General features: G+C 38.9%; 2 protein-coding genes across 2 annotated transcripts in view; both read left to right on the top strand.

Moving 5' to 3' along the window:
• Positions 1–15,420, top strand: part of LOC131232848 (aminopeptidase M1-like) — a 91,830-nt gene extending 76,410 nt beyond the window's left edge. The window contains exon 18 of the mRNA XM_058229340.1: positions 15,257–15,420. Coding sequence (XP_058085323.1) covers positions 15,257–15,271 — 15 coding nt within the window. The 3' untranslated portion in view covers positions 15,272–15,420. The remainder of the gene's footprint in view (positions 1–15,256) is intronic.
• LOC131232849 (uncharacterized) lies at positions 5,943–7,388 on the top strand. Its single transcript, XM_058229343.1, has 2 exons — positions 5,943–6,562; positions 6,636–7,388. The coding sequence occupies exons 1-2, from the start codon at positions 6,362–6,364 to the stop codon at positions 7,248–7,250; spliced, it is 816 nt and encodes a 271-aa protein (XP_058085326.1). The 5' UTR covers positions 5,943–6,361; the 3' UTR covers positions 7,251–7,388.
• Positions 15,421–27,089: the final 11,669 nt, after the last annotated feature.

Raw genomic sequence — 27,089 nt, 5'->3', positions numbered from 1 at the left:
TAGCATATTTCGCGTTACTCTGGTATTGCATACTTGGCACATATATTGCGCACACACTTACACTACCCTCTAAGCTTTCTATAAGCTTATGCATGATCGTTGCATGCAGGTGACGCTAGGATGCCTCACCAACATTGAAATTGGAGCATGCAGTTACCTTTTAGATCTTCTGATATTGTTATTGTATTTCTCTTAGGCATTGCACTCAAAGTTTTTTATTATAGTGGAAATGTGATGATGTTGTTGGTTGTTGTTTGTGGGTTATACTTCTTATGAAACATATTTATGTTGAAAATCCTCCTTGTAGGATCCCAGGATCAAAACATGGTGTATATTTTGATAAAATAACTCAAATGACCTCGATTTTTTTAAAATCCTTGGAATGCTTTATTTCAAATCACTTAAATAACATTTTTCTATTGTTACCATAAGCTTAAACTTCTCAAAAACATCACAAAACACCCCTCAACCCTTCTTTTTAGACAAAAGTTAATTTTAAAACCATTTTCAAGTCCATAAACATAAAAACCCTCTTTCAACAACCCATTTCCAGCACTCTCTTCCTTACGTCATGGGGAGCCTAAGGTGAGTGTAGAGACTAAAAAACAAAAAGAGTAGCTTAAGTTTGGAAGTTAGAAGAAGAATAAGAAGAAAAGGAAGTAGAAGCCAAGTTTGAAATCCAATCCTCTGATTGCTATACGTGAGTGCATAGATTAGGAGCACGCATATATGTGCGTTAGATTACATGAAAGCCCTATAAAAGAATAGATTTTCTAGTCCACGGTTATTGAGAGAGAGAGAGAGCTTTGAATTGCCCCACTAATGTCTATGATGCTGGATTTTCTAATTTAGTTGGTTAGGCTATTGATGGAAGATTGGAGGATAGAGATGAACTTGAGAAAAAGGGCCATGGGAGAAGCTATGCAAGATCAACCCATCATGGCCCCATCTCCACCATCAATTAAGTCATCCATGTGGCCCACACCCAAGGGATTCATATGCTTTAGTTTTGTTTAAATTCATAAGTATTTCCATTGGTTTCCATCTTTGTCCCTTACAAAGTCTGCCCGCTACCTGTTTGACAAAACGTTTGAAAGAGTTGTCCTTCCTCCTTTTAGTATAGCTAACTCTTGAGAAAAAGCATGCTTGTGGCATGAAGTCTTATAGCGGAATGAATCCCAGGTTGGATTTAGATTGGCTAAGTCATGTGCATATCATATGCATGGTTCATAGTTGTTGTATCATTGTATGATTGAGAGTGAATGATTCATATCATAGTATGGTGATCATAGTGGATTGTGTTGCGACACACGATGTGTTTATGATTAGTATGTGAACCGTCTAGATATAAGACGCATTACATGAGACCCCTAGAGGAACTTAAATTCATGAGGAGACCACATGAGGAAGGTCATCCTATGCTTGCCTTGAAAAACATGATATATTATGATTGTGTGTGGACTTATGCATGCAGTGATTATAAATGCAATGAAATATACTTTTTATGACTTGAGTTGGACACCACACCGAAAATGTGTAATTCAACAGGACATGATTAAAGAGTCCCTAGGTGAAAGTCCCTAAACCCCGATTGGTACCATTGGGAGCAACCAATGCCTAGACCAGGTGAAAGAACAGAGCGCTGGAATGTCGAAATACCAAAGTAAGTGGCAACTCCCACCGACACGTGTCGATTAGTTGAGAGGTTTGACCTGACCTACTTATGGGCAAGCAAAGATAGGTTGTGTGTGAAGAGCTCGTAAATTGTCTGTCATCGTTTTGTCAGGCGACTTGTGACTTCTCGCTGTTAGGCAGATAGTGAGGTTCAACACAAGTGGGTTAGACTAGTTTGGCCCATGAATTATGTAATCCCACCTCTATAGTTGACCACGGTGGAAAAGCTTGTGTAAGTGGGTAGCAATCATATGCGAGTCCCACCTCTGTTTCAGACCTTGGTGATCCAATTGGGAAATGTGAAAAGTTATGGAAATGTTAAAAGAGTATGTATGTTACAAGTGGGTAGAAGTCCCACCTCCGTAACGAAAAATTGATATAAATAAAAAATGATTTGGAACATGAAAAGTGGCATAATGCATTGTATCTTTATTTTATTGTTATCGGCCCAGTAGGCCTGTGCATTATATGAGCATGACATGAAACATGCATTTTCACTACACACACACTCACTGGGCTTAGTAGCTTAAGGTTTCCTTTGTGTTTTTTATAGGTGAGAGTAGGGAGCTGCAGGAGTAGAGGTTACAGACTCCAGTTGTCCTGTTTGTTTTGTACATAGTAGTGTATATATTTTTTGTAGTACCCCGTATATGTACATCAGGTATAGTAAATATAACATGGTTTATGTTTTGGTTTTGCCTTGATGTGCTCAGTTGTATACAGTAACACATGTTGAATATGATGAAATTTTGAGAAATGATACGTGTTTGTCCTCTTTACTTTCAGAAATCCTCCTTGTAGAGCCCCGCTTATGGGACTTAGTATGCAATAGTTGGAAGCCCAAAAATCAGAGTTCTATGGAGGCTGTCAACCAAAATTTGGTGTATAATAATCACGGATTACCGACACTAGATTTAGGGATGTGACAATCTCAATCTCACAATCAAGCATAAAGCGCTAGTAAATTTCAAGAAAAAAAAAAACATCAACTCTCCCTATTGCTACTTAAAGAGCTTCATTTCTAGATAAAACCAAGCAATAATAATGTTATACATGGATTTAACCAATCATATTATAGTTTAAGTCCTAGAAATCACACAGTGCTAGTAGATTTCAGAAGAAAAAGAAAAAAATAATAATTCTCCCTATCTCTACATAGAGGGTTTCTTTTTTATGCGGACATCAATGGTGCACCCTTTAGAGTGTACCAGAGGAGGAGGCATCGCCGACAGAGTACGGGAGTGAAGGAGTTAATGTGGATAGACGCTGGGTCCATCGGACCCACTTTCTGATGAGCTACAAGTGTAGGAGCGGCATGACCGCACCCTGACCACAGATCCATGGGTCGGATTTCACTCCCTACCATACGAGTGTTTTAGTTTTAAACGTTTTTTGTTCTTTTTTCTTGTTTTAGGGGCTTTATTGCACTTTCTTTATTTTTTTCATTTTTTTGTTATTTTTCTAATTTTCAGGGGCTTTAGTGCACTTTTACTTTTTCCATAGTTTATATATATTGTGAGAAGCTCAATTTTAATTATTATTAAATGAATAAAAATTTGTATCTTTTCTTCCTTTTTTTATCAAGAGATTAGGGTTTCGGGATTCCACCCGATTTCAGGTTTCCTTCTTTCTAGATCTTCGAGGTGCAGGAAAAGGTAAGAATCATACACCTTTTTTTCTTTTGATAACAAAGGGCATGTACTTTCTTCATCTCAAACCCTTTATTCTTCACTCCTTTCGTTCTTATCTAGATATCTCCATTTTGGTTTGAACGGAAAAGAGGGATGGTTAGTCAGTAGAATCAAATCCAAACTTGACCGTGGACTGACTTATACTATATCTGGGATATCTTCATATCTATAGGTCCTCCCTTTTTAATGTTTACGTGATTTTATACTAAGGGGCATGATCCTGACGGAATGACCTCATCTTTGTATTAAGATTTACCTAATCCCTTTGATTGGAAACGGTTAGTTGATTAATGTATTTATTTGAATATTCTTTAACCTGATTATACATGCATCTAGGATTAGGTCATCACATGTCCCTGCATCACTTTTGTAAAGAAAACCAACCAATAATAATGTTCTACATGGATTTAACCAATCATATTAGAGTTTATGTCCTAGTAACCAATAGGAAATAACCTGGTATATGTTCCTCTAAGAAGAGGGGAGTTTCTAAAACTGAAACCAATAAAAATCTTGGCACAAAGGCTTGGGGTACTTGGGCATGTTTGGCTTCATGATCTGTTAGAGAAAGGTGGGGCCATTGGATGGGCTGGTAGCAGGCTAGATGGAATTTGACTGCAGATGATAGCTGGACTAGATGCTGCCTGCATCACTTACAGATCCAGTCCCTATTTTAGAGAAAATTGAGGGGAAATGATTGGCAAGTGGCACCCCAAAAACTCTTGGTTAGAGTTATCCTCCAACTTTAGGTAAATTTTTAGTGATTTTCTAAGTAGATTATTTTTATTCTAAAGAAAATGTTGTGCATTTCTGTCACTTCTTGTGTGTTTCATTGCAATGTGCTTAATTATTGCCACATTTAAAGGAAACAGGAAATGGAGAGGATGATAGCCCAACTCAGTCTAGGCTTTGAAGTATGTATAATTGTAAGTTTTTCATCATAATTAATGGAGGAAATATTGTATTGAAGCACTATTTTTCTGCCAAGCATACAATTTGGTTGGGCAACAAGTATGGAATTCAATTATTGATCACAGAAAAATTATCACATACAGCACGGTATGTGAACGACCATGTGAACTTTTACATGTGACCATTTCTTTCCTGCTAACATGTCTCAATATGTAGAATATCCAATCTGTTATACAGGTGGGCCACACCATGATAATCACCGGATATGAAAATGAGGCCGACCCACTCATCAGGTGGAACAAAACATCAAAATCAATAGATATGATTCAGCTGGCCCACCCAATGTGGATTGGCATGCTTTTGTAGCAGGTTGATCATCATTGTCTGGCCCACCCTTTCATGGGCTGGATATTCTTTATGCATGACAAGTTGGTCAGATGAGCATTTCTATTGGTTGAATTCTGAAATCAATGGAACACGTCCATTAGCAAGCCTAATTTTAGGTAACACTACAGGAAAGTAGGCCTTTAGCCTCAATTTTTTAGCCTCGGTTCAAAAAAAGGAGGCTAAATATGGTTTTTAGCCTCGGTTGTAATGGAACTGAGGTTAAAAATTCACTTTTTGCCTCGGTTGATGAGAAATCGAGGCTAAAAGTCTGTCATTTTATCTCGGTTGGTGAGAAATAGAGGCCAAAAGGCTGCCCTTTTGCTTCGGTTAGTGAGCAACTGAGGCTAAAAGTCTTCCCTTTTACCTCGGTTGTTGAAAAATGAGGCCAAAAGTTTGCCCTTTTGCCTCGGTTGATGAGAAATTGAGGCCAAAAGTCTGCCCTTTTGCCTCGGTTGTTGAAAATTAAGGCTAAAAGTTTGCCCTTTTGTCTCGGTTGGTGAGAAATTGAGGCCAAAAGTCTACTCTTTTGCTTCGGTTGGTGAGCAAGTGAGACCAAAATTCTACCCTTTTGCCTCGGTTATTGAAAACTGAGGCCAAAAGTATGCCCTTTTGCCTCGGTTGGTGAGAAACTGAGGCTAAAAGTTTGCCCTTTTGCCTTGGTTGGTGAGAAACTGAGGCCAAAAGTCTGCCCTTTTGCCTCGGTTGGTGAGCAATCGAGGCTAAAAGTCTGCCCTTTTGCCTCGGTTGTTGAAAACTGAGGCTAAAAGTCTGTCCTTTTGCCTCGGTTGGTGAGAAACTGAAGCCAAAAGTCTATCATTTTGCCTCAGTTGGTGAGCAACTAAGGCCAAAAGTCTGTCCTTTTGCCTCGGTTGTTGAAAACTGAAGCCAAAAGTCTGCCCTTTTTCCTCGGTTGGTGAACAACTGAAGCCAAAAGTTTACCTTTTTGCCTCGGTTGGTGAAAAACTGAGGCCAAAGGTCTACTCTTTTACCTCAGTTGTTGAGAACTGAGGCCAAAAGTCTACCCTTTTGCCTCGGTTGTTGAGAACTGAGGCTAAAAGTCTGCCATTTTGTCTCGGTTAGTGAGAAACTGAGGCCAAAAGTCTGCCCTTTTACCTTGGTTAGTGAGCAACTGAGGCTAAAAGTCTGCCCTTTTACCTCAGTTAGTGAGCAATTGAGGCTAAAAGTATGTCATTTTGCCTCGATTGGTGAGCAACTGAGGCCAAAAGTTTACCCTTTTGCCTCGGTTGGTGACAAACTGAGGCCAAAAGTCTACCCTTTTGCCTCGGCTGATGAGAAACTAAGGCAAAAAATCCACCCTTTTACAGGCCATATACCACGGTTGTCACTCAAAGTTGTTGCCCATTCCTAGCTGGAGACGGGCTGGGGTAGGACACGATCCGCGTCCAGAGGGTCATAAATGATATGCAAACACTTATAATACATGGAATACAAGTAATTAAAATTAAACGGTCCAAACTATTTATGAAATTTCAGGTGTATCATCAATCAAAAATTAAGCTTATTCTATTATCCAACTATTATATTGGTGGACATTTATTGGACGGTTAAGAATTTAAAATATCCAAGGGCCCTGTTTCAACAAATAAGTGTCCAAGAATCTGTGGCCAGGATTGTTCAAACTCGACTATGACCTAGTGTTACTGATTTCTACGATGTAGATAGTTTGAATTGAGTTAATGTATGCTCAGTATACAGTTTCTGAGTGCATGCGTATCAAGCGTCGTATGCAACCGGAGCATAAAATAAAACTCCCCTGTATAAATTCCTCTATTCATTTTCTCACTCTCTCAAACTTTCGAGCCCAGAAGATGAAGTCTTCTACTGTCCAAACACCTCAAAAAGCTGCCATCCGTCGATCGAAGGAGAAATCCCACAAGGTGCGTTTGAAATCTCTCTCTCTCTCTCTCTCTCTCTCTCTCTCTCTCTCTCATTTCCCTTTCCCTTTCGCAGATCATCACAAAATCCCTAAATACAGCTTTCTTAGCTGCATCCGAAGCCGATCCGATCGATTCTTCGTTCATCTCAGCAATCACAGAAGGAAATCAAGAAATTGATCTCTCTAAAGTATGTTTCAAATCCCAATTCTCCGAAATCTGTGTTGAAATCCATGCAATCTCTCACGTTTGTATGTCCCGTCTGCAAAGCGGTCCAAAACCCTCATTTTCATCTCCGTCGGACGCGTTTGACCCCACCGATGCATTAGAATCCTTCTCTACACCGTCGATTACTGATGGGAATCAAGGATCTGGCGGATCAGAGGTTTTCAAGATGGAGAATGTGTACATTCTGGTGGCCGTCGATTTACTGCTCGCCGCTCATTTCCAGGTCTTGAATTTTCCCAATGTTGATCTCAAATGGAAGAAGCTTCTGGATTGCCTGATCAAGAGCACAATCGAGCCGTTGGATTGGCTACCAGAAGAGCAGGACAGGTTTTACGGGCTTCTCCAAGAGAAGGTATGGATCGGATTACTCCATGTTTTCATGTGGATCATTTCGGTGTCGGTCATCATGGATCGAGATGCCCGAACTAGGACGGGATTTCCTGGCATGCCGCCTCCTACATGACAGTTTCTAGGGATGGCACGTGCGTTGCATGTGAGACGGAGGCCGAAATGAGATGACAAAGCGGTAAAAAAAAAAAAAAAAAACAGACAATTGATACACATTACCTCTCCTTTTTTTTTAAGCTCGAAATTCAAGGTACTGAAATTGGACGGATCTAGTGGATGAACTTACTTGTTCAGGCAAGTATCTATTTTCTCTTATACCTTATGAAAACAATTAAATGATTGTAATTATATGGAGATTGATTGAAACTGAAACTCCTGTTCTTAATTATGTTGTAGGCAAACTGTGAGATTACTAGTGCAAGAAACTAGGTGATCGTTGTCAAACAAATATGAGTTTTCCACTTGCTATCCTAAACATGACCCCTAATAATGGAATTCATGCCTCAACATGGAAAAAATCATTACCTTTCTTTTCTTTTCCCTTGGAATACATGTATCCAAACAAGTATCCAAGTTATGAAGCACTCCATCTACATATCTATGCACCGAAATACAAGGTCTCAACCATTAATTTGTCATGCCCTACTGATTGGAACAACTTTGCCACCAATTGGAAGGCTTCTGTCAATCGAATGTTGACCATTGGTTGGAGTTTTCCTAGCCATCCATTTGCATCCTCAAAAGTTCTCTGAACAATGGATAGGATCACCCGAATTGTGTGATTTCTGGAGAAACACTTTTTCAACTTCAAATTTGGAACATTTTCCTAATCCACAGTGGGCCCATTAGGTCAATGGTATGGTTCACCCAAAAATGTTCCATGGATCACCAAACAATGTTTGAGACTTGTATGAACGGGCACATCCAGACCCGATAAATCCTCATTGTTTAGAAGAATTTGAACAGGGCAGATCATGCTTCACAGATTCTGCATGTTTTCACTTGCTAAGAAAAACAAGCAGTATGTTTGATAATTCAAGAAATAACAAGACTTGTCAGTTAAAGATATACTTCCATTCTAATTAGTGATTGTTGATGTAGGTTATACTCTGCATCTTTTCTGTTGCAAATTCCCTTTTAACCTTAGCAAGGGCATTCTCATTTGCGTTTGGTGGTTTACGTGCTGCAGTTCAGGTGCATACTAAGCTTCTGAACAAGCTTATCAATGCACCTGTAATATCTTTTGATCAAAATCCAAGTGGAAGGATACTTAACAGGTCAGAATAGGATATAGCATCTCAAAGCTTCATTCTCTTTTGTATGGTTTTGGTGAGCCCTCATGAACCTCTCTACATGCAGCTTACATGCCAACCTGGCACATGTAGCAGACATCTGAACCATGCAAACAGTGGGGCTCACTGTGTAGATGAACTGGCCCAAAAATCGGCCTTGTCAGCTCATCAGGTAACACATCTATGGGTGAATCTTATCCACTGACAATTTTTTAAACCCATCCATTATGTTTGTAAACGTGTGGCCACCTTATGAGTTGATCTGCCCTTCTTAGCCATGTATCTACACACACGTCCACCTGATGCATGGCCTAGACTTCCACATCATGAAGTTGCCATGCGTGTCCACATATAGAGATACATGTGGAAAGGTGCGGGTGGGCTTAGCAGAACTCCTATATGGTGTATTTGTTTATATATTAGTCTTTATTTTACAGGTTATCTTCAGATCTGTATACTATGGATGATTCTCTCCCATTTGTTCTCAACATTCTCTTAGCAAATTTCTTTAGCCTTGTCGGCATTGCAATAGTTTTGTCATATGCACAGGTAAAACTAGAAGGCTTTTTGTTGTAACAATCCAAATATCTGATTGGACTGTTTTAGTTCTGTATGATCATATTTCTTAATACTACCTAGATAAAGTATGTTGTTCAGACATTTAATAGATATGTGCAGATTCTGTTCTTGTTTCTATTATGACCGTTTTGGTATATCTACAAAAAATTGCAAGTATGTGTCTAATACAATTTCTTTCTGCTAATATTTATTCCTTAATGATGAGCATACTTGGGATGATGATAGTAAAAAACCAAATTATTTATTTTCAAGTTAATCTGTATGGTTTTATGATTATGTCCATTTTCTTAGTTTATTTCTAAGAAAGTAGGCGAAACTAGTATTTTTAAGAAAGCAGAATAGCAGTAGGCAAAAGAGAGCGTGCATGTAGGTAATTTTCAAGAACCGAGCTGAAAATCATATAATTCTGTAGAGTTTTTATTTGCATATTCGTTTGTCTATGGGTATGACGAAGAAAGGGCAAGTCATACTGGTTTTGGTCCCCAGACGAGTCACATTCTGAAACGCTACTTAAATCCATGCCCAGTGGGGTACATGGAGCCCACAAATAAATGATAATAAACATCTAGTCATTGTTTTTGCTGAAAATACTAATCATTTTCACAAATTATTGTGGTAATGAAATAAGCACACTGCTGATTTTTGAATTTGGAGCATCACCACCAAGAAGCTAAACTGTTGTTTGGAATAATTCTGAGATACATTCAAGGTTTTTCTTTGTTTGAGCCTGTTTAAACTTGTGTGCCATGTGAGGAGTAACTGCCAAGTTCAGAATGGTAACAACTCTTCCAGCAGAACATGGAAAAGTTATATGATAATCTAGATTGTACAAATAACTTAACCGATTGTGCTTTGAGCATAAAACAGAATTTCACCAGCCACATGAAATTAATCATTTGATTTGGCCTTGGAATTTAAACCATTCACTGTTAACCATCCATTTGATAACCATCAATCAAATGATGATTATCTTTGATTTATTAATGTGAATTTTGAAATGATAAATAGCCATGCATGAGTGTCACATTCGAGGAAGATGACTCACTAAACTACCATTTTCAAGATGTTTGTGAGCTCTGACATGTATGATGACTCCTTTGATAGTTAACTACAATTTTAAGAAAAAAGGTGGTAACTCTTCCAACATACACATGTCACGGTTATATGACAATCCAGGCTGTCCAATTGCTTGCCCAATTGTGTTCGGAGCAAAAAGTTACACAGGTAACCACATATCCAGGCCATCCTAATTGCTGGCCCAACTGATATTTCAATTTGGCCCTTTGGAATTTGAGCCAATCGCTGTTTGACTTTTAACCATCAAATGGATGGTTAGGATTGGTTGATTAGTGGGAATTTCGTCACATGGTCCATTCACTAGGCCCTGAACAGGCCTTCAATGCAGGAGGAACTATTCCTAAATCATTGAAATCTGTAAAAGAAACCGTGGTATCCATGCTTCAGCTTAAATCAGAAACAGCTGGGGCTGAAAATCAAAACAGGGATTTTCTTCATCATTGGTGTGGTGCTAAATGCAGCTGCCCAGGACCTTGCCATGCTCATTATAGGAAGGATCTTCCTGGGGTGTGGAGTCGGCTTCGCTAATCAGGTCTTTTTCTAGTTCCACTTCCGATTTATTCTTTATTTTATTTTAATTCAGTTCTGTTTTATCAACGAATCTGGCCCACCACCAATTTCCCATTTCGAATTATGGTGGTGGTGCGGATCGGAACTCACAATCCATCTTGGGCTAGCTGGGATCCCAACCCTCCTCCTGACCGTCGGCTCCATTCTGGTTGTCGACACTCCTAACAACCTCATAGAGTCTGGCCACCTCAAAAAAGGGAAGGCAGTGCTCAAGAAGATCTGTGGAACCAGCAATGTTGAGCCTAAGTTCCTGGAGCTTGTGGAGGCAAGCCGTGTGGCCAAGGAAGTAAAGCACCCATTCAGGAACCTCCTCAAGTGACGCAACCGCCCACAGCTGATTATTGATGTGGTCATGCAGGTCAGCCTCCCTGGCTTTATAAGTATAAAACACCCATAACAAATGACAAAATGGGTCATTTTCATAGCTAGACCTAATTAGTCTGATTTAGTTATCTTTAATTTCAGTAATCCATTGCAGTACCAAACACCCACAATGATTAACGATGTGGGTCATCTTCATTGGTAATGCTAGTGCCCAGTTTCTAGAATTTTTTTTCCTTTTCTTTCTTTTCTAAGTCTACAAGAGCATCCTGTAAAATCCTTCAATTTCTCACTGCGCAGGAAGGATGTGGTGTCACTGCCGAATGATTTATCTACCCATGTCGTACTTGTATGGGAAGAGGTTTGTTGGTCCAATCACACCATTAATTTTGTCATTGAGAAAGGAGCTCTACATGACCCCGTATCAACAAGTAGATTGGAATCAAGCCCGCAATTTTTGTGCAAAGGTTAGTTACATCAGCGTCTTTCTGATGCACTCCTCAATAAGTTTGTTTTTGTTGTTTTTTTTAAAATAAAAAATAAAAAATCTTGTATTGTTTACCTATGGACATGAACACTGTAATCAGCCATTCAATCTTTTTGTAAATGGATTATTGGTAAAACTTCATGATTTTGGGAAACAACAAGTTGGGTGAGTGGCCATCACTGTGGGTTTGAGTTTACTAGAACTAGATAGCTCTTATTTCACTCAAAACCTACATCAACAAAGACGAGTAATGTTTTTTTCTTCCATTTTCTGAAGCTGTTATAGTTTTTGAGTTTACTAGAACTAGATAGCTCTGATTTTGCAGGACGATTGTTTACAAAGGTCAACTAAATCCAGATTAGCTAAATGGCTACTATTATGGAGATCTTGGCCAGGAAAGGTTTACAAGCTACATGGCCCTGGTAAATATACTCACCACTCTCCATAATTTTTGATCAAAAACTCCACATTTTAACAGCAAGGAAAAAAAAAATGGGAATTCATTAGTGAAGGGACATACATAAGGTTGAGCAATGAGTTGGAATTTGACTGATTTTTAAGTTGTCCTACTGTCTTATTAGTTATTACTTTATTAAATTTCCTTGCTGGATGCCTTCAATAAGTTTGTGAAGAACCATGGTGTGTGCATTGAATAAACTTGATGAAGTGCTCCTATGACAGCAGTTAAGGATGGTATTCCAATTTAAATGTGGATGAGATATTTTATTAGGTTGATGTAGCTTTGGGTTTCAGTGATACTTGTTTCCATCTTCTATTTGATCTTGGAATACTTGCGTTCTTCTTTCATCCTGCTTGAATTGCATGATCTTTGATGGTTTTTACTGATAATCTTCAATCTATTTGAGCCTACACCAACAAACTGTGCTGCGAACCATGAATTTTTTTAGTTTTTATTTTTATTTTTGACAATTGATTTTATTAAGAAACAAAAAGGAAACAAAGGCAGCAACAAAACAGGGATACCAAAACAGTGATCATCCAATCTCATGCTCTATTTTCTTTAGATTCTTTCATTTGATTTTCCTTTTTATTTGCTCTTTTAAATTCATCGCAGACTGTTTGTTTGATTTCTTTTGGTGCAATCTATGGGGTATATCACGCTTTTGTATGATCTCTCTTGATTTATGTCTATCCTCTTACAATTTTGTGTTTCTATTTTTAGGCAAACATAGGTACATATCTCGTATCAATGGCCAAACAGCATATTATGTTGCTTCCTCAAGAAGGAGACCTCCAACAGTCCCAGTCTCAATGCCCTGTGGTGCAATTCCCAAAAAAACACAACCAAGGAAAAATTCTCTCAATGAAGCCAGCAGCAGCAATGACAGAAATCATTGATGTGCAACAACAGCAGCAATGGCAGTTTGTTTGTTTCGAAAACTTTAAATATACCATTAATTGTTTTGTTGGTATTGTGTTGATTGTTGTCTTGATGGATGTTAAATGCAGGAAACATGCACAGGTTCCATCATTGGTTGATTATAATATTGTTAGCTTTTGTTGATAGAAACTAGATTTAGCCTCGGTTATTAATAAATGATGTTAAAAATTGAATTTAGCCTCAGTTGACGACAACAAAGGCTAAATTCATCTTTAGTCTCGGTTTTGCCTCAGTTACCTAAACTGAGACTATAACTCCCATGGCTAAAGGTTGTAGCCTTGGTTGTTGAGAACCGAGGTTAAAAATAGTTTTAGCTTCGGTTAGAGGCAATTGAGGCTAAATTTGGATTTAGTCTCAGTTGGAAACAATGGAGGCTAAAATTTTAATTTAGCCTCATTTCGAGAAAATTGAAGCTAAAATATTCTTTTAGCTTCACTTGAAGAATCGAGGCTATAAATGTCATTTTAGCCTCAGTTGCTAAAACTGAGGCTAAAGCATTTAGCCACGGGGGTTTCAACCTCGTTTGGATAACTGAGGCAAAACTGAGGCTAAAGGTTTTAGCTTCAGTTTTTAACCTTTCTAGCCACGGTTTTGAACTGAGGCTAAAGCCCCCTTTTCTTGTAGTGTAAGTTGATATTGTTTAGTAGACGGCTGGTTCTTCTATTAAAATGAACATTTTATTTTTGGCTTAACTCATGGGACTTGAACTCTTATTATTTGTATAATAAATTTTACTATTAATTGGCAATAATATGAGCATGTATTCTTGCTTAAAATGTGTATTTCATTCCAAACTTAATGGAATGTCATTGATAAACTTGCTTTTAGCTGATATCATTTTAGGTGGAAGCAAAGTAACAATAAATTTGGTTGATTTCAATTCATAATTGATGTAGGATAACGGAAACTATCCTAGGATGCAAGATGAGAGATCAATTACACATTAATTTCAACAATCAACATGTAAAATCAAGCATATCCTCATAATAGATTCAGAAATTCATATTTATAACATGAATATCCTAGGTTTTCACATATGCGGTGCATGAAAATATAAAATAGTTCAAGAGTGCTCCACTTGGAAGTAGGGACTTCCAATCTTGCGTGGGTAGTACAACAACTGCGTGGATAGATAATGATGCAAGCAAAATTCTGGTTTGGAGAAAGTTTCACAAAAATTTAAAAAAAAAAAAATAGATTTTCATTAGGGTTTTGGATTCATGGATGGAAATTTAGGAATGAGGTTTTTAGTAATTCAAAGGATTTAGGGTTTAAAAGGTTGTAATGGAATAGAAAAGAGGAAGACAAGAGAAGAAGAATTAATAATACCTTTCGAAGAAGAGAAAGATGAAAGATATACCCTAGGGAATCCACAACCAAACAAGCTTCTACCCTTCCACACTTCAATTGGAATTGAGGGTTTCTCACAAACCCTAAAACACGAGGAGGAAAATTCCTCCACACAAGAGAGCTTCTCTCTTTTTTCTTTCTTCTCAATAATACCACTAGAGTTGGAACTCCACCCCCTCCCCCCCTTATGCTTTTATAATTAAAATTTTGGAATTAAAAGTTCAGAATAATTACAACTATGCCACTCACTTAAGTGAAGTGGCTCATCATCCAAAATAAGAAAGCTAAAATATTTATTATCAATCTCAATCATCAAATAAATCCTAAAAATAATTAAAAAAAAAAACATACAGAAAGCAAGATCAGAGTTTGATGGGCCCAGATCTAAAAGATATTATTGCCTGATGCCCTAATCAACAAGATCCAATGGTCGGATCGACATGCAATAGAAATCTTATAACTAAAATGGTCTCCTAAGAAGCCCACAGGCATCATCCCAAAGTGGGGTTTTCCTACTGCACGTCCACTGCATGTGGGGTCTTCAAAATGGCCCAGCAGGCCCCATCTGGAACTCATCTCCCATCCACAAAGAAAATTGTATTTATGTGAGTGGTCATCTCCGTCTCTGGTATACTCAAGTAGGTCTTCTGATGTCCCCATCAATAATGTTCATTAGTTTGGACTTCGGAGCTTCGTTAATCACGTGCATGTAAAAGGCCATCCATATGAGTTCAACTTAGACTTTCTCTACTAGAAATACAGCCAATCAACTCAATAGGTTGGCCACAGTATTAGAAATAGGTGGGCACGTTGAAAAATTTTCAGCCAAGTTTTATACCATGGCCCGCCTAATTAGTGGATTGACTTGATTCTTTGGATAGGACATCTACATGGTGGTACCCTTTTGATGGATGTATTGAATCTCGAATATATGTGATGTGTTGGCGCATGCATGGTGTGAATGGGCTTAGAACAACTCTGTTATTTTGTTTTGTCTAACCTTCTTTTAAACTAAACCAAATTGTATATACAAATTTTTGCAGTTGTTGTTACTTTAAAGAGGAATCGATGACACTGGATGAGGTTGAGATTGCAATGCTTGATATACATTTGCGAAAGGGCACAAATACAAGATAGTCAAACCATCCTTGATCTTGACTATGGACAAGGACCATTTACTTCACATGTTGCTTTGAAGTATAAAAATTGTCATATTACCATTGTTACTGACTTGATCTCTCGGGACTTCATAAAGGAGCAATGCAAGTAAGACTTTAAATCATATTAAAGTGGATTAGTTTGTAGATGTGCTTCCTTGGATTGTATATGTAAATCTTATACTGTTATGCATGGTTTGCATCTTAGAATTGTTCTTGAATGATACTAGTAGCAATTGCACCTACTGGTAGCATTACAAAGATCTTAGTTGGACAATTCTGTCTCTAAAATCAACTCTCTTAGACGGACAATATATCCTTATAAAATCAACTCCATGTACACTTAGGTTGACCACAACTAGATATGCATTATCAGCCATCCAAGGGCTTCTTGGAGGACCTTATATGAGCGATTGTGCAAAAAGTAATTTTGGTCAATTTCAGTGTGGCACCCAAACGGGACCTTATATTGTCTACAAAAAGATACGATTGTTGAGGAAAAATCTCTAAGCATGTTAAATACAATTAGAGAATCCTATTGAAGAAGTTATATCTGATAACTTTCCACATTCATCCCTTAGGAACCTTCAGCTATCAAATGTTGAGATTATATTACCAGATGTAAATGATCTTGTCTCATCTTAAAATCAAAGCTTATTGTTTGAATCATGTGGATTGAACCAGGAGTACTTAAACCTCATTTGTTTTTGCAGCGCATGAGAACTATGAGTTATTTCTAAAGAATATATCCAAGTGGATGAACCATGACGGCCTTCTTTTTGTGGAACATGTATGCCATAAAACCATGGCTTATGAGTACGAGGTATACTCCCAAGTCATCCATCAAGATAGAGGCTTAAACGTCACCATGTTGCCTAATTTTAGTTTTTATCTTGAATTTGATTTTTTTTCATAATTCATTCCCATTATCTGTTAGCAAATTACTATGCTTCATGTTTGTGCCCCCAATTTGAACTTATTGTGATAAGATATATCACATGTTAAATCTTGTTGGCCTCCTTTGCATGCATCTCTTACAGCCTACAGATGACAATGATTGGTATACGGACTCCATGTTCCTTCTGGGACATTCATCATGGCATTGGCATCACTTCTATATTTCTAGGTTAGACCACATAGCTCTCTGACAAGTATTTAATAGCTTTCTTGAGTGGCACAATAATTTTGTTCTGTATTCCTATTCCTTGGCATGTTTGCTTTTGTTGAATGTAAAATATGGATATGGCAAGCAAACACGGGAGTTCATGCACGATGAAGAAAGAAAGTGGATTCTATAAAGAAAACTGTTGTACGGTTTGCAGTGCAGTTTCTATGGTTCGGTTTGCAGTGCAGTTTCTATGGACTTGAAAGTTAAATTTTTTATCAGTCACAGGGTCGCCTTATTTTCCTTGGGAGGGCCTTGAAAATTAATTTAACACCTTTTTTTTTTTTTTTTTTTTTTTGTGACATCAATATTGCATCTTTTTTCAAAGAATCCTGAAATGGAAAACATTTTCCAAGACCTTTTAAGTCTAAACTTTCCAAATTTATGATTTAATACTTTGTAGGATCTCTAAAATTTAATAGAGAGCAATGTTACAGCAATCCTACGCCCAGATCCATAGCTCAAGTGGTAGATTGAGTAAAAGATACCTCGTTTCAACAATGAGGTCTTGGTATGATTCCCTAGTGGGGGTGGCTAACAGCGAAGTGTGAACTGACAGTGGGTGTACTAACAAGCTAACAAAAAAAAATGTTAGAGCGACCCTCTCAAATGTGATTTGTCGTACTACAGCGACACGTGTCCTCTCCTCCAAGCACGAGCAATATAAATCTGTGGGGTCCACCGTGATGTATATGTGACATCCAATCTGTCCATCACCTGAGGCAGAACATTTTAGGAGGTAACCTCGAAAATTATGCTGATCCAGAACTCAAGTGGGCCACACCATAGACAAATGTGGGAATAGAGACATCCACTATGGAAATCTTCCTGGGGCCCACTTTGGTGTTTACATGATATCCAACCCTTTCATAATTTGCTTTATCCAAGACTTCGATGGATCCTAGGAAAATTTCAATGGTGTGCATCCCATCCCGTTGTTCCCTGTGGTGTGGGCCACTTAAGTTGGGCTTAATTTATAGGATCGTGCCTTACAATGATCTGTTGCAAATGATGAACGGAGTGGATTTCACAAGGACATCAAAATGGCCCCACAAGTATTTATGTCTTAGTACAATTACATGCGGAGCAGAGGATGCATGTCAGAATAACAAGGCAAATCGCCATAGCATTACTCGTGAATCAATTCATCAAAGTTTCAACACATGAATTTCTCTGTGGGATCAAATACTAAGGGATTGTGTCTAATATTCTTTGTAACTGCTTGTATCGTTTTCAAGATGACTTGTCAGTTGTTGACCATTGGATTCTCAACATGAAGCATTTTGGATGCACCATGTATGCGCAAACTTAAAAAATAAAGCATACTCGTTTTAGCATTGACTTGATTTTGTCCAACGCTACTAAGAGTGGAACTTCCATTTCATTTCTTGCAAGGAATGATGGCTGAAGAATATGGACTCTAATATGGTTGCCATAAAGAAAATATTGAAGTCTTCCATTGGCAACATGGAAGAGGCAATGAAAATAATAATCCATTGGTGAAACTCTCGCATAATTAGAAGCAAGCTATGCACGTATAAGATGGGGGGAAGAATGGATGCGTTCCCATGTTGTCTTTAAGAAATGATTTTGAGCCCGATAAGAGTTGCTTGATGTGTTAGAAAGATGATGTAGATAGCATGAGGGCATGCTCTTCTCTTGGACAACAGTTATGCACCTCACTTTTTTCTTTTTTCTTTTTATTCTTTTTTTTTTTAACTTATGAACAACGATGTATATACTCTTGGATTTCGTTCGCTGAAATGGAAGAATGTCAAGACATCTTTGTTGTTTATGATGTTGGTGATGGGGTTTTCCTCCTCAGTTCAAAGGAGAGATAGTGTAGCCGGTTGAAAATCAGAGTATTTCACCGCGCTGCTCGACCAGTCGAGGGCAATCGACTCAAAGTCTAGTGAGCTCAGTTTTTTGGCCTCGACCAGTCGAGTGAACAGTGCTCGACCAGTCGAGGCCCTGGCTCAACTAGTCGAGGGTTACGCAAACTTGTGTAGATTTTGTGCAGATTGCGTAAATTGGAGATGATTTCGCAGAGATGCGAAAGGGAAGTTGCCTAAACTATAAATAGGGGCCCTAGGGCTTTTCTAGTGCATTGAGAAGGCTTTCTAAAGCTATTGTTTTAAAGGTTTTTCACAACCAAGGTGAGAGAGAGAGAGAGAGAGAGAGAGAGAGAGAGAGAGAGGGAGAGAGGAAGCTTGTGGAAGGGAGTTTTTGCAATCGACGTCTCAGCACTTTTATATCCTCGTGATCAATAATATCTCTTCGTTTTTCATTATTCTCTTATTGTTTATCCACTCCTACATGAGTGAAGAAGGTTTGATCCAAGCGGTGTGTGCTTGTGATCGGTTGTAACGTTTTACTTCATAGTGAATTGTTGCTCTGGATTAGGTCCCATAGTTTTTACATCTTCAAGGGTTTTCCACGTAAAAATCTCTTATGTCCTGTGGTTTATGCTTTGATTTATTTTATTGCTTTATTATCCCATAATTCTGGTGTTTCGGGAGATGATATCCTAAGGTTTTTGTGCAACAACCCCAACAAAGTGATATCAAAGCGTCCAGGTTGGTTGAACGGAGTAGGATCGGTTCTGAATTATAGAAAGTCGCTCATCGAGGATGATCAGTCTCAATGGTTATAACTGGACCATATGGAAGGCTAAGATGGAGGACTTGCTTTATTGCAAGGACTTGTATGCTCCAATCTTAAGCATATCAGCAAAAACAAAAGATATGACAGATGATGATTAGAAGAAATTGGATCGGAAGGTAATGGAGTTTATTAGACAATGGTTGGACGATTTCGTATTCCACCATGTGTCTACGGAGGCCTCAGCCGCTCGCCTATGGTTGAAATTGCAAGGGCTGTATGAGAGGAAGACAGCCAGCAATAAGATTTTTCTGATAAGACGACTTGTGAATCTCAAGCTCAAAAATGGTGGTTCTGTGGCTGAGCACATGAATGAAGTCAGCAATATATTAAATCAGCTCTCCACTATGAAGATGGTCCTGGATGATGAATTACAGGCTTTGTAATTGCTTAGCTCATTGTCTGATAGTTAGGAGACATTGGTGGTGTCTCTAAGTAACTCTGCACCAAACAAAAAGGTGTCCATGGTGCAGGTAACTAGTTGTCTCTTCAATGAGGAGACAAGGAGGAAGTCTCAGGGGTATACTCAGCAAGAGGCCCTTGTGACACAAGAACGGGGGAGAGGAAAGAACAGAAAGGGCGGGAAGGCCTGAGATAAATCAAGAGGCAAGTCGAGTATCAGAAAGAATGTTGAATGCTAGAATTGTGGCAAGAAGGGCCACTACAAGCATAAATGTCATAATAAGAAGAACGGCAAGAAAGGAAAAGGAAAGGAGAAGGAAGATAAATCAGACTCCACTGCAGTTGCTTTAGATGGCGACGTTGTAGTTATTCTTTCAGCAGATCACGATATTTGTCTCACGGCTACGAGTCAGGACACTGACTGGGTAATAAACTCGGGAGCCTTGTTTCATTCGACTCCACACAGGAAGTTCTTCACAAGCTACAAATCAGGTGACTTTGGGACCGTGAAGATGGAAAATTCTGGCATATCGAAGATCGTAGGGGTCGGTAATATTTGTGTGAAGACCGATGTGGGCTGCACATTGGTTCTTAGGGATGTGAGGTATATCCCAGACCTTTGCCTTAACTTGATGTCAACGAGAAGGTTGGATGATGATGGCTATGAAAGCCGATTTGTTGGTGGGCGCTGGAAGCTCATCAAGAGTTCGTTGATCGCAGCTAGAGGGAAGTGTTGCACCCAGTATAAGGCAAGTGTCAGTGTGTGCAAGGATGGGTTGAACGCAGTGGAAGATTCGGCTATTGACATGTGGCACAGGCGTTTAGGCCACATGAGTGAAAAAAGGCTTCAATTACAAGCAAAGAAGCGGCTCCTTCCAGACGTGACAGGTATACCTCTCAAAACCAATATTGATTATTTATTAGGGAAACAGCATAGAGTTTCATTTGTTAAACCTGCTTCTCATGTTAATAAAGTGCATGCATTAGATTTGGTTTATTCTGATGTTTGTGGTCATATGAGGACAAAAACCTAAAGTGGAGCATTGTATTTTGTCACTTTTATAGATGATGCATCTAGGAGGGTTTAGGTTTATGCTTTGAAATCCAAGGACGAGGTCTTTGGTATGTTTAAATTGTTTCATACTATGGTCAAGAGAGAGACAAGTAAATCATTGAAGTGCATCTGCACTGACAATTGTGGTGAATACATTGGTGACTTCCATAAGTATTGAAAGTCCCTGGGTATACGGTATGAACAGACGGTTCCCAAGACCCCCCAGCATAATGGTGTGGCTGATTGAATGAATTGCACCATTGTAGAGAGAATCAGATCCATGTTATCCTATGCAAAGTTGCCCAAGATATTCTGGAGAGAAGTAATGCACACAGCAGTGTATCTAATAAACATGTCTCCATCAGCCCCGTTGAATGGAGAAGTAGCCGAGAAGGTGTGGACTGGACAAGATCCATCGTATAGTCATCTCAGGGTGTTTGGATGCAGGGCATCCGTTCACATACCAAAGGACGATAGTGTAACACCCTGAAAATCGAGGGTTGAGCAGAAGCTCAACTCCCGAGTTCCAACGCATCACTTGTGCAACTCCAGATGACATTACACTTTATTATTTTATATATTTTGGAATTATACATGTAACGCAACTCCAGATCTATATAGACTCGCTAGAGAGTTGCAGATAGGAGAACTCCTCCGTGTCATCATAGAAGGCAGGCTCCGTCTCATAAGCCTCACCGTCATCTAAAACTACAACAGAGTCTATTTGGTGTTTTAAAACACTTTCCTGGAGTGGGAGTGAGTGATCAACTCAGTGGAGTTATAAGGCAAAGGTTAACATGTTATCAATTCAGTCAAGCAATAATGATAAAGCAATACAACAAGCATTCCTAAGTACTCTTGTTAGGATGATCTATTAAGGTGTTTACTAACCCCTACCTTAGACATAGATTAAGACGAGGACTCTCTTAGACCAAGACCCAAAGGGCAACCTTATAAATAGAAATTTTGAACCTTTCAGTGATGGGCCTTCCCTAAGTTTTTAGAGTGATCGGACTACGGAATTACTGAAATATACAACTGTGAAGCATTCGCGGCTTGACCCAATTCTCAATCCTAGACGACTACCAATGAACTCACTGCTTTGACCGAGCAGAAAACCAGGATCTACCAGGACTAGGAAGAGATACGATGAGCCTTCTACCCTAGTCAGGTAGGTGATCTATGTATCGGGATCAAGCCCACTACAACTGTCTCTCCGTATTGGTCGACTATTGAAAACATATATCTTACTCTAAATAGATGGGAATTGTCGTCAAGACTCTAAATAGATAAAGAAATAAATTGTAGCAAACCATTAGGGCATAAGCAAGAGATAAAGAGATAAGTTCTTAAGGGGGATAGACTAAAATGTACCAAACTATCATAGACAATATACACCCTACCACGCATATAAACTTGAAATCAATAAAACTTAGGCAAATGAAATAATAAAATCTTTACATATTACCCTTAGCCAATTTCGGGGATGAAATTATTTTTAAGGGGGGTAGATTGTAACGCCTCAGATTTTTGTCAACCTGGAGTTAGACGTCCTTAGGCAATGGGTCGATCATAACAGAACTCAATCCTAAAGTCTAAAAATTCCTTTTTAACCCATTTCCTTTAAAATCTCACCTTTCACTGTCATATTCTCCAAAGTTTTCCAAGTACTTCCATATTAGATACAAATCCTAAAGTTTAAATGATAAAGAACAATAATGAAATTAAAATTTACTATGAATAGTGAATATATAAATAAATTAAGTTTTTAAACATTAACCAATTGGAATCTCATGAAATAAATAGATTATTTGGATAGAGCAGCTTCTGCTACCCTAAAATCATATATTGCATGTCGAATAACTCATTCTGATTTGCAAGATATGCTCATTTCAAAAATTACATGGTAGAATCACCACCAGACAGGACAGCGAGCGGCGATGCCATCGCCACAACGACGGGGCCTCACCGTCCAGCGGGCCGGACGGCCCGCTTTCTGCCATTTTTAGCAGTTTTTCAGCCCGATTTCAAAAAGTCATATCTCCTTCAATATAACTTCGATTTGAGTGATTCAAAAGCTAGATTAAAGCTTGATAAGTCTAGTTTTATATAAAAATAAATAAAAAAATATAATAAAAATTTTAATATAGTTAAATATAGGTCGTTGTGACAACTGTCCAGAATTCATTAGTTTGGACAGCTGCTGCTTCTAGAATTTATAAAATTTTTCTACAATACGAAATCTCATGAAATTTAATAGAGATGAAGTAGACTTGATGACTAACTACTAAAAAAATAATTAAAATAATAAACTAACTAAAAGTACCAGAAATGGGCGTAGAACTGCCCTACGACCATATTCTGTCATAATTAGGGCATAATTTAGTTAAGTACTAAACTGAATAATCAGTAGAATTAGCTTGAAACACTTTCTATATAAACTAGAAGATCCAAAACTATTAAAATTACTAACCCAACATTACGTAAAAATCTAGGGGTAATCTCAAAACCCAGTTGCTCACGGGAGCACATTGGAACTCCGTATCGGACCTGGACCGCACGTCGAAAGTCCGACGACCGCGAAACTATACGGTTATGATCGCCTTATTAGGTTTGACAACTATCTCGAAAATCAAGTCCAAATAGTATCCCGAAATGCACAACTTGAGCCTGGAGTGAAGTGTGTGAGAAACGCGAATATCTTTAGAAAATGAACTTAAACTTAAGTGATTTGAGTCGTTCGCTTGCAGGCCAAATTCAAGGTTTCAGACCATCAGATTTTGACCCAACTATACCCTCAGATTAGGAAAAATTTCCAACACATGTCAGTGTACTTGTGGCCCTGATCGAGCAACGATAGCCGTTGAACTGAAACTGGTCCCCCATGGTCGATCCGATCGGACCGAAATCTTAACATGATCTAGATCCAATGTCAGGGAACTTGCCCCTGACCGTATGCAGGTAAAGGACCTTCAGATGATCTCCGTTGGCCCGAAACAGATGCCTTTTTGGCTATAACTTAAGTATATCATGGCCTTGGGGCCATTACCATCAGTTCTGGGCCTATATAAGGGCCTAAACCCACCTCTCTCTCCCATACAAATTTCTCCAAACCCTAGGAGAGAGAAGAGAGAAAAGGAGAGAAAAGAGTGAGGAGAAGAGGGTGAGATCAGAGGATCGTTGCTAGGATCCTTTCCCACGACTACACACGCTGAATCGCCACCCCACCATCGTTGCACCGTTGATTCTGACTTCAATTTAGGTAAGAAATCCTAACCCTAATTCGTTTTAAGAATCCAAATAGGTAGATTGATGAAATAGCTAACCTATTTCATGATTCAGGTAGTCGTTGTGCCGTAGACAAAGACGTAGTGTTTAAACTGAGCTCAGTACGGGTTTACTGGCGAAAGGTGTGGACTATAAACATTTAGGTTATGGTTTTCAAGGCTTTCAATATCAACTAATGATTTATATCTGATTTGATTACTGCCATATGATCCTGGTTGCGATGCTTTGTATATATTATACATATGTGAACTATGTTGAGTACAAAGATGCATTCCATGTGTTTGCTAAAATGCTCCAAATTGTGTTCGTCATGACTGTAAACGTAGGATTCATTGTTCTCATCGGTATTATGATCACTATGTGTAATAATTTGCTATAATATATGCCATAATTAACCTAATTCATATATTGGGTAAAGGGTAGCCTAAGTGTTTGATAAAATGCTTGAATGAGTAAATGCTTACTAAAATGTATTTAATGAGGCCATTAAGATGGGATTCTCAATTACCTTGTCTATAGTTACAGTTTCCTTCATGTAATCTATCTTGCTACTACGTGATTTATGGATGAATGCCTATGTATGATAACATGTACTCTATGTGTTCATCGAAATGCTTATATGAGATTTATATTTGAATTGGTTGCTACATGCTTTTTGGACTAGTACATATGAATGCCTATTGTATTTGAAGTGTGATTGGGGCTATAATGTAATCCAGGTAATCAGTAATGGTTTACGATCGATGGCCGAACTGTTTCACCACACAAGACACGTTCGAGGAATCCGAGTCGTACGCTAGTTATCGACAGTGGTTAGGCCACGAGGAGTGCATATGCGCTCCATGTCGATTAACTCAACGTACGCTCCTACTAATCGAGCTTGTCAAGTAACCCAATTGGCCCAATGTATGTTCACCATGTATGGACGCTACTGCTTGAACCTAAGGTACCAAACTTACCAGGAAAAGCTCGTTTAACCTTGGTACCATGATCCGCTAAGACTCATAAGCCGGGCATAGTGGTATGGGACATCATGGTCGAGCTGTTGGCCTATGCTGGGGCGACGGGCCTCCTCGTAGTGACCAGAAAGTAAACCAAACTCGTGAGTCGAATACGGTAGTATGGGACACTGTATTCAAGTTGTCGGCCTACACTGGCGCAGCCTGGCTGTGGTCCCCAATCGGGTTGGTGATGAGCCTTTGAAAATAAACTGTCAGTTGGTAGGGCATTGGTGGAGTGACCTCAAGTATACACTAAGACTACGCTAAGGTGATGAGCCTTTCCGTAGTGACATTGAGTATAACTAGGCCTACGTTAACGGTGACGAGCCTCTCCATAACAACCTAGAACTGCCATCGTATGTGATTAACTAGGATTGACGACCCTAGATGGATCATTGTTTGGGTAAATGATATAAAGGGAGGTACCTTAGCTTCCTAAACCTGCTATATGAATATGCTTAATTAAGAACTTGACTAATCACGCACATGCACTGCATTGCATGTGCCTTTGGCGTTGGAGTTGAGCACAATGGGAGTGTTGCATGCCGCGATTGTGAGATGATGTCGCAGAGGGAGTGTAGGCGAGGGCATACATCATAATCGCATTTCATTCTTGCATTAACAAGAGTACTTAGGACATGATTGTTGTACTGCTTTATCATTACTGCTTGAATGAATTGATAACATGTTAACCTTTGTTTTATAGTTCCACTGAATTAGCTACTCATTCCCACCTGGGACGGTGTTTTAAAGCACCACCCAGACTCTGGTTTAGATACAGGTGATGGCGAGGTCTATACAGCAGAGTTAGACTTCGTGGGCGAGGAGGAAGGATTCTCCTACGTTCAACTATTGGGCGGATCTATGTAGATCTCATACCGATGCGTAGGGACTACTGGGATACTTGTTTAGACGAACATATTTACTTCCTGTATTTGTATATAGTTAGAAACAACACATATATATATTTAGCCCGATTCCATACTCATACTCCGAAATTTGTGAAACATTTTCATCATCAAATGCATATCTTTCAGTCTTCCGCTTGCCAAATTACATTAACTTTGGAGTATGATATGCTGTTTTAGTATAATCCCACTCATGTTTAAATACACTAATATGGATAATATTCAATCATCATCATCTATGTTGCATAAGTGATGCGTTGGAACTCGGGAGTCGAGCTTTGCTCAACCCCCGATTTTCAGGGCGTTACAATAATATACAGCAATTATCGTATCTAAGTACATGTGATAGCAATCAAGTCAGTCATAAATCATTAATTGACATTTTAAGCCTTGAAAACCATAACTTAAACGTTTATAGTCCGCACCTTTCGCCAGTAAACTCGTATCGTACTCAGTTTGAACCTACGCCTTTGTCTATGGTACAATGGTAACCTATAACATGAAATAGGTTAGCTATTTCACCATTTTACCCTATTTGGATACCTAACACAGATTAGCGTTAGGATTTCTTACCCAAGAATGGTTTCAAATTCCACGGTGTAGCGATACAGGTAGGATGATTCGGCACGTGGAGCGGTGGGAACGAATCCCAGCAACTATCTCTCACTCTCTCTCTTCTCCTCACTTTCTCCTTCTTTTTTCTCTCTTCTCTCTCCTAGGGTTAGGAATTTCGTATGGAATGAGAGAGGGGTGGGTTAAGGCCCTTATATAGGCCCAGAACTGATGTCAATGGCCCCAGGGCCATGGTATACTTAGGTTATAGCCAAAAGTTATCTGTTTTGGGCTAACGAAGCTCATCTGGAGGCTCATTTTCTGCATACGGTCTAGAGAAAGTTCCCTAACAATGGATCTATACCAGGCTAAGATTTTGGTCCGATCGAATTTATGGATCGACTGTGGTAGACCTATTTCAGTTCAACGGTCGATGTCTCTCGATCAGGGCCACAAGTACACTGACATGTGTAGGAAAATTTCCCTGATCTGAGGTTATAGTTAGGTCAGAATCTGACGGTCTGAACCCTTAAATTTGGCTCGCAAGTGAACGGCCCAAATCACTTAAGTTTGAGTCTATTTTCTAAAGACATTCGCGCTTCTCACACACTTCGCTCCGGGCTCAAGTTGTGCGTTTCTGGATACTATTGGGACTTGATTTCCAAGATGGTTGTCAAGCCCAGTAAGG

Source organism: Magnolia sinica, chromosome 18 (genome assembly GCF_029962835.1).
Source record: "Magnolia sinica isolate HGM2019 chromosome 18, MsV1, whole genome shotgun sequence".
Classification (NCBI taxonomy): domain Eukaryota; kingdom Viridiplantae; phylum Streptophyta; class Magnoliopsida; order Magnoliales; family Magnoliaceae; genus Magnolia; species Magnolia sinica.
This window is presented reverse-complemented; position numbering and strand designations above follow the sequence as displayed.